This window comes from Pundamilia nyererei, unplaced genomic scaffold, assembly GCF_000239375.1.
Source record: "Pundamilia nyererei isolate P.nyererei 1_Seehausen unplaced genomic scaffold, PunNye1.0 scaffold00085, whole genome shotgun sequence".
In the NCBI taxonomy this organism is placed as follows: Eukaryota; Metazoa; Chordata; class Actinopteri; order Cichliformes; family Cichlidae; genus Pundamilia; species Pundamilia nyererei.
The window spans coordinates 865,483-874,425 of NW_005187486.1; the positions used below are offsets into that span (position 1 = coordinate 865,483).

The 8,943-nt window shown below is 41.6% G+C and overlaps 1 protein-coding gene across 1 annotated transcript; it reads left to right on the forward strand.

Annotated features, from left to right (window-relative positions):
* Positions 1-6,548: 6,548 nt before the first annotated feature.
* Positions 6,549-8,323, forward strand: LOC102197769 (ADP-ribosylation factor-like protein 4C). The gene has a single exon (XM_005738657.1). It carries the CDS (start codon positions 6,970-6,972, stop codon positions 7,552-7,554), a length of 585 nt encoding a protein of 194 aa, XP_005738714.1. The 5' UTR covers positions 6,549-6,969; the 3' UTR covers positions 7,555-8,323.
* The last annotated feature ends 620 nt before the right edge of the window (positions 8,324-8,943 follow it).

The following is an 8,943-nucleotide window of genomic DNA, read 5'->3' on the forward strand; positions in this document are numbered from 1 at the left end:
CTGAAATTTGTCTAATCAAAAGAAAGTGGGCTTTTGGGGAGGGCTCCTTAAAGAGACAGAATCTAAGATACGTAATGGTTGAACTGGAAGGCTGCATACAAGGCACAGTACAAGATAAGTAATGCTCTAGTGACTAACCTTATTTATGCAGCACACTGTTCATGCCCTGAATCCATGTGCTCGTACCATGTACAATCTGAACTGCTTATTAAAAAGTGCAAATTTAACCTGAATCTGTGCGATAATGTTTCTACATCGCCTTTGTGCAAAGACACGTTTGGAGGGAGATAAGCTTAAATGTAAAAACTTAATCTTCTTCAAGGAAATGAATGCAGATCAGAGTGTTTCTATCACCTGAAACATATCCTAAACAATAATCTGCCATCATCCTGAGAGGTTTAGAAGCCGGTGTTATTGCCCTGGTCTGGAAAAACAGAGGAACAGAGATGTACGCGGTAAGCAAGAGATCTTCTCTTCCCTTTGTTAATTCCAGACAAATTGGCCTGCTTGGAGCAGCTTTTGAAAATGCAGAACAGGTGGCGAGATGAAAAGCTCAGGGACGAGCCGCCGCTCTGTTTCATCTGCCGTTCCTTTTCGGAGGTTTCTGGAGGATGTGGGGAAACAGGCCAGGCTGGTTTCACCTCGTGGGCCTGATGAACATAAAGAGCCCTTGAAAGATAAAGAGAAACGCAAAGCAAAACTCCCTTCATCTGCTCTTTCTCACGTCTTGGGCCTTTGGCTGCACGCTGGATGCAGGGGAGCTGCAGATGTAGAAGCCTCGGCAGTGATCATCAGAGTTTCAGTGTCTCTGATGTGCTGCTAGCTGTAAGAACTTATCAAGCTAAAGATAAACAGAGCTGTGCCCCTTCTTTTCTTTCAGGCTGAAGCAAAGAGTAAAAAGGGGCCTTCCTCTTTATCAAAGTAGCAGATGAAAATCTTGATTGCATGTACATTTTGGCACCTGGGTGCTGAAAACTAGAGCAGCTCGACTCCTTTCTATAAACACAAACTCACAGGACTTCACTTTTAAGGAAGTGCACACATGTTTGTAAGGTGGACCCTCTACACCTGAGAGACAGAATAATAAGGAACTATAATTTATAATTTACAAGGTTAAGTGTAATTATTGTAGATAAGAAAAATCTGCTACAAAGAATACGTCTGAAAAATCCATCTACTAGCTGCTTATCTCCATATACATGTCAATTTTACATGTCATGGTCTTTTTTGGGGGGAGTGGTTTTGCCGTAGCTACCTGCTTTAAAGCCTGTAACCTACCACCTTATCCACTTCATACAGCAAAAACAGGTACCTTTTTTCCTCTGAGTGAAGAGGAGATGAAAGCAGCAGTGGTCAGCAGCAACAGCTCCATGTTATTTTATGTGAAGGAAAATAAGGCTTGGTAGGAAAGAGGAAAGATGTCTTTTTACTGACTATAACAGCTCCCTTCTGTCCTTTAAAATTACCAGATTTTACTCCTGGTGAGGATATTATCTACCAGCTCATTTGTCGAATATGTAAACAAAACTATAAGAGGGTATCTGTAAAAGCAAACGTTTTGGCAGTGTGCTGCTCTGGAGCATTTAGGTGTCTGTTAACACAATATCACAATCTTCCCCGGAGTGGACATCACAGAAAACTCACCCTCAGAAAAACTGCAGACTCTACAGGCCTGAGTTAGCATGTTACATGTTAAAGTTCATGACATCACAATTAAATGTGGACTGAACAAGTTTGGCTTGTTTGAAAGGGTGGCAGGAGAAAGCCGCTTCTATTTAAAAAGAACACGGCAGCTCGGTTTGTAATGCTGCATCTGAACAAAACACAAGACATCAGGAATGATGTCCTTTGGACAGACGAGACCAAAGTGGAGATGTTTGGTCATCATGGAAAACCAAACTCAACATATCAGCACAAACACCTCGTACCAGCTGTCAGCACAGTGGTGGAGAGCTCATGATTTGGGCACCTTGAGGTCACTGAGTCAACCATGAACTCCTCTGTATACCAAAGTATTCTAGAGTCAAATGTGAGGACATCTGTCTGACTTGTAAAGCTTGGCCTGGTCATGAAACAGAACAATGACCCAGTCAAAGTCCAGACCTGAACCTGACTATTGCTGTGGTAGGACCTTAAGAGAGCTGTGAATAAATGAATGCCCGCTAACCTCGATGAACTCAAGTAACCCATTCTTTCACATATGTTCCTAGAAGCGATCTGCATGCCTTAAGTGCTTCATTTCATACACCTGTGGCCATGGAAGTGATTGCAACACCTGAATTCAATCCTTCAGGTGTGTGACTGAATACTTTGGGCAGTATAGTGTAAGTGGTTTACATCATTTGAGTTGGCAGTCCTACAGTGTGGTCAGGGCCACGTTCACACTGCTGGGTCATGGGTAACCTAAAAGCCTCCCAGTGCAGCCTAAAGAGATCAGGTTTGATGTGCCCACAATGCATCCTAGTTTTATCATGTTTACATATTTTACCTTGGTAGTACTTTAATTTGGTGGTACTTTTTTAAGGAAATCTTTTTTGCAAGGACTCAAAATCCTCTGAGATGTAGATCACTTCAGCCTATGTATCTAATTAATTTTACATCATCTGAGTTATAGATGTGTTTTTTCTCTTTTTCTTCTGAAAGTTGGCAGTTGATAGTTAAACAGCTTGTTTGAGGCTCTCTCAGCATCTGTCTGCAGCTCGTCATCTGTTACCTGTGAAACATGGAGGAGACGGTGGAATAAATGAGAAGTAAATCAGAGAGGGAGACTTTTGTTTTATGGATGAGAAGGCGGCGTGGGCGGTGGGCGAGAGACATCCAGCCTAGTTAGAGAGAGGAAGAGAGAGAGAAGCACAATTAGAGTGAGTTGTGGTCTTATAAAGTTAAGCTGTGTGCATGTGTGTGTGCGCACGCGGGCGTGTCCACACCCTGTTTATAATTCGTTTTATTGATCTTGAATGCAGTAATAAAAGGGAAATCAATAAAGGAGGAGGACAGCGAGGACAATTAGTCGGGTCTTGATGACTCAGGTTGTGTTGTCGTTTAGGGACTGGCTTTCTTTCCCCTCTGCTAACACTGCTGCTGCACACACACACTTGCTTTCACTTCTTCTGGCTAATTAGATGAATTATTTGTGCCCGGGGGGGTGGAATTTAATGAAGACTCACAATGAGAGCTGTTATCAGATCATATCCGATCAGCAGCAGGTACGACAGGTGCTGTAAAGATGCAATGTGAGCGCTTGTTGTTGCAGTCAAACTGAAGAATGAGTGTCAGTCATGACAAAGCAAACGTATAGTCATTTATATCTGCAGGGATGCTGTGCTATGCTGTGCTCTCGTATAATAAGATAGATAGATAGATAGATAGATAGATAGATAGATCTCGATGCAGTCCTCCCTCATCCTGGATGTAGGTTTGGACTCATCATAATCCATGTTTGTACTGTTCTGACGGCCACTCCTTGTGCTTCTTGGACTCCCTCCGTAGTTGTTCCTTGGCCGCAGTTGGCTACCATGAAGGCCTGATTCACACCGTCTCCTCCTAACAGCAGCAGAAAATGGGCACATGGACCAATGGATGGATCTTGAGAGCTATCTGGGCTTCGATGTGGACTCTAATCTTAGATGCTGTTAGTCGGGGATTGATGATGGTGATTTTCTGAAGCTGGTAACTCTGATGAACTCCAGTTCTTGATGCTCTTTTCCGGAGGCGGCCCTCTGAGGGAGCCACTTTCATCAGAGCGTTCGATGGCTTTTCCAGCTGCGCTCGAGGAAGCTTTTAATTTACCCAAATAAATTAACCTTTACATCTTAAAGTAATAATGGACTGTTAATGCTTCTTATTTAGTCGAGTTGAGTCCATCACATATTGGGCTGTCACAATACTGACCATGATACGTAAAAACTTTAGACTATCAAAATTAAGATCAACAAGTTTGGGGACTCTTTTTGAGCTTTGAAAAGATGCGCCACTAGCACGATGTCAGTTCGAGTGTTTGTTAGAAGCTTTGAATGGAGGATACGATTTTTTTATGTGAATTAACTTTGCTAAGTTTACATCTTTTTCCTGAAAAAAAGCAGCTTAGATTTGGACTGTCGTGAAGAAAAAGAACAGCAGTTTGATTTTTGTGTGTGTGTGTGTGTGTGTGTTTGCAAACTTTTCCTCTGACTACAGAAAACTGCTGGTACTCCAATGAGAAACTCTGCTGCCATCTAGTGGTACACATGTTAAATGATCACATGCCTTATACTTTTAACACCAGCAACACATGTATGTAACAAAGTTTATGGGAACAATGGGTTTTATTCTATAGCATAAAAAAAGCCTAAATGTAATGATCTCCATATGAAGTGAAGACAGGAGAATATTAAAGGAGCATTAATTCTGGATTATTGTTGCTTAAAAGGCACATTATTATTTTCTGTTATCCTGAGACGACTTTTAATGTTCATTTAGTTTTACAGATGAATTAAAGACAGCATAGAGTTAGATCATTAGTGTAAACCAATCAGGTGTCAGTTCTGTTACAGATCCCAGACCTGCTCCAAACCAGAATCTGAGTCAGAGTCTGCATTCCCTCCAACATGAACAATGTAAAAATAATTTTACCTGCAAACCACAAAAATTTCAGAATCGTGTTAAGCAATCTGACAAGGCATGTTTATGTTGTTTGATGAGGTGCGTCTTGTATTTTCTTATGGAATACCAAAGCTGCCAAAATTGAAAAATGTAAACAATTAAATAAACAAGGAACTGAACAAATAAATCACTCAGAATTAATAAATGAAACAATCAATATAGACGCAGATAAAAGAAAGAAAGAAAACAGAGACATATAGAATAACTCTTGTTTACATTTATTTATTTATTTATTTTTTTAGTTTATGCATTTAATAGCATTGATTCTTTGTTTTTTATTATTATTATTATTATTTGTGGCAGTTTTCAACCTCTATATTTTTAAGACGCCAGAACATGCAGTGCAGTGTTCACGTTTGGATTTCCAATATTTAAATCTGAGAAAAAACCTCATCAACGTCCCAATATTCTTTGCAATGATTGATGATTTTATTTTGCGTAGTAACGTGTATAAAGAAAATTACATCTAAATGATGAAATTACATTAATTTTGCTTTTAGTTGTTTTTTTTTTTTATTAAACCATAGTTTATGATCTAGTTAACAGCTGATATACATAAACAAAAAGAGAGAGGAAACTGTTTTGGAACATTTTTGGTGAATTTTTCCTTCCATAACTATAACTCTATATTGAACACTACACATCTGTATGTCACTCAGCATTTCAACAAAAATTAATCAATGAAACTTTGGATTTATTTATTGGAAAATTTGTGCATAGAGTAAAAGAAAATTTTAATAATAATTCTGCAGAACAATCTTCATCATCACTGTTAAATTATTTATTTATTTAAATGTTTTACTGTAACTGCTGCATAAGTTAAAGGTGGATCTCGTTTTAAGTACTCTATATTCCGTTACTTACATTTGTAGTGGCTGTCCTGTGAGGACCACGTATCTCTGAATTTTTAAAGAAAACAGGCCTGCTTCTTGATTTTTAAAAAAAAAAGCAAAACAGCTGGCTGAACATATTACATTCAGTCATTGTCACAGATGCTAATCTGAAATTGCTGCTGAGCCGGCATCTAGTCAGCGTGACTGTTTTATTAGATGGTTAGCACTGACATCACCTCTCCATCATCGACGCAGCTTTCCTTGCTAATGTACTAAAGAAGTTGGTCATCTACATCTAGCAGGAGACTAAAGGTGATCATACCAAATATTGACTTTCAAACATGTTAGAATTGCCTAGTATGCTGTGTTTCCATGTATATTTGCACATTTTTCAATAAGTTGCTCCACCTATTTTCCGTTTTCCTAGAAACATATAAAGAAATGAGTTGAACACCTGAACACAGTGAAGATGAATCCTGCTCCATGTGAGTGTTGCTTTTGGTTGAAACTAATTACTGACTGCTTGGAATAACTTTTAGCTGCTTCTCTGTGAGTCCGTCTGTTGGGGCCAGCTGGTGCTTCATTCTACATGTTTCCAAATTTAAGGGCCATGTTTCATGACTTCAAGCTGTGCTGGGTAATATTTGGTCGATATTGACTCACTGTCCATCCTTTCCATCTAATCCCAGGCTTTATTTGCCTTCTTCTTTCTTTTGTTTTATGGTGCCAGAGGCAGTCACTTAAATTACTGACTGCAGGCTGGGGGAAACCATTTTTGATATGTATTTATATTTATATATACTATCTTACAATTAGTGTATCTTTATATCTGCACTCATAAAGTCACAGCTGCTTGTAGTTGCTCATTTTTACCAGCAGGTGTCAGAGTCTCACAGCTGAGGACGCCTCCCTGCACAGCGGAAAGGCGACTGAACACCTTTCATAATAAGATCCTTTATCCACCCCGCTGGCAGGTTTGCTCTCACGAATCTGAAAGGCTTTTATTTTTTAAAGCCCTTTCGCGTAACCGGAAGCCAGATTTTATTGTGTTTTTCCCGTCTGACTTGACGCGTCTCTCCATGGCAGCGTTCAGTGGCTGATCCACGCGTCACGCTTCATCACTTCGTGCTTGTGTTGTGTGCCACTACATGAAGGCAGCTGCTCGGAGACAAGCGGCCAGATGCGGAGACGAGTGTGGTGCGCGAGAGTGCATGCAGCCGCTGTACGTGCTGTGATTTGACAATTTGTGGAGGGCAGATGCAGTTGGAGTGAGTCCAGGGATGCTGCGGCGTTTCTTGCTGCCGGAGTGCCGCCGCGCAACGAGGGGCTGTGCCCCCAACTTCTGCTGAGAGAGGAGAAGCCGTTTTAATTTTTACGCGTTTTAATAACCCACGATGGATCACTCCCGGGACCTTTAAGCGTCCCCTGCGGTGATCTCGCTCGCTGCTGTGGGGCTGTGGGAGTGCACGCTGTCTCTCCTCCCCAGCCTGCAGACATGGGGAATAGTTTCTCCAATCTGGCTGCCTTCCAGTCCCTGCACATAGTCATGCTCGGCTTGGACTCTGCGGGCAAAACCACCGTCCTCTACCGGCTCAAATTCAACGAGTTCGTCAACACGGTGCCCACCATCGGCTTCAACACGGAGAGGATTCGGCTGGGCGGCGCGGGGGCCTCAAGGGGCATCAGCTGTCACTTTTGGGACGTCGGGGGCCAGGAGAAGCTGCGGCCCCTGTGGAAGCCTTACAGCCGCTGCACGGACGGCATCGTGTACGTGGTAGACTCTGTGGACACCGAGAGGCTGGAGGAGGCTCGCACCGAGCTGCACAAGATCACCCGGTTCGCCGAGAACCAGGGGACCCCGCTGCTGGTCATCGCCAACAAGCAGGACCTGCCCCGGGCTCTGGACGTCGGGGAGATCGAGAGGCAGCTCGCTCTGGCGGAGCTGAGCCCCTCAACACCGTACCACGTCCAGCCGGCCTGCGCCATCATCGGAGAGGGACTGGACGAGGGCATGGACAAGCTGTACGAGATGATCGTGAAGAGGAGGAAGTCACTGAAGCAGAAGAAAAAGAAGCAGTGATGCCAGGCTTTGGCTGGATGATGGCTAATAAACTATGACGTATCCCATCTATAGAAACAGGATGGATTAAACAAAAAAAGAAAGAAGAAAAAACACCACAGAAATACTGCAAGTCTCCATATAGGAGGAAAATATACTCATAGAGATGCAAAATGAGCTGAAAATGCATATCATATAAACTCATTAGCATCCATACTTTCCTGTAGGAATGCGTATTTGCAGATGAAATCTATATAGTATATTCATGAATAGCATAAATTCAAAAAAAAAAGTCATATTAAAGTCAGATTCATGGGAAGAATATTGATTGTTTACCTTGGTAGATGACTGTTTTAATGTTCTTCACAGGCAGTTGTGTCTGTGCACACTGTGGCTCTCGCTGCACTCTCCCTGATGGAGGAGTATTAATAGGACTGTTTCATTGGGGATGTGTGTATTGTAGCGGAGATGTTTTATAAAGTGTATTGATCCACTGGCAGAGCTCCCTGTTGCTGTGCTGTGCACAGATGTGAGAAGGCAGCTGTAAATGTGATTAGGGATGCACTCATGCACAGATCAGTGTTTAGAGCTGCGAGGTGGTGTTACACCAAAGATGATTCCCAAGAGATGACACAGAAACTCTGCTTTGGTGGGGTTTTTTGTTGTTGTTGTTTTTTACAGCCTTCCCTGCCAAACTGAGATATATATATACCTGGTATGACTGGCTTAGGAGTAAAAGAATTAAATAAACTATGTTATATAGAATGCATTTGAGCTAGGGCTGCTCAATTATGGCAAAAATGATAATCACGATTATTTTCACTGAAATTGAGATCTCGATTATTTGACGATATTTATTTAACAATAACAATGTATTGAATAATGACTTTAAAAATTGTCAAAAAATAATATAAAATAGTGTGCAAATACTGATAACAGTGCAAATGTTTGCAATATAAAAAATAAATGAAAAATGTAAACATCTATGTTTAGTGAACTTTCTGTTGCTCTGTGGTGCAGCTACGACACTGTAGTTTACACACTATGTCTAATTGATCCACGTAATGTTGCCACACCACTGAAGTTTTTTTTTTTACCTCTCTTTTCAACCAACGGCAGTCACTCTCCTCTCCAAATAACTTCTGCTTAGCTTTCCGAGCTTCCCTCGGGTCCTCTTAATCAACGGTCCCCAACCCCCGGGCCTCGGACCGGTACCGGTCCGTGAGTCGTTTGGTACCGGGCCGCGAGAGTTGAGGCTCAGGTGTGAAATGTATAGTTTTCAGGGTTTTTATCGGTTTTCAGCGTTATTTTGTTATCGTTTTGAATAAATGTCATTTTTTTCGGTACCGGTACTAGTTTTTATTTTGTTGTATTTATCCACGACACCTTAAAGGCTGGTCCATGAAAATA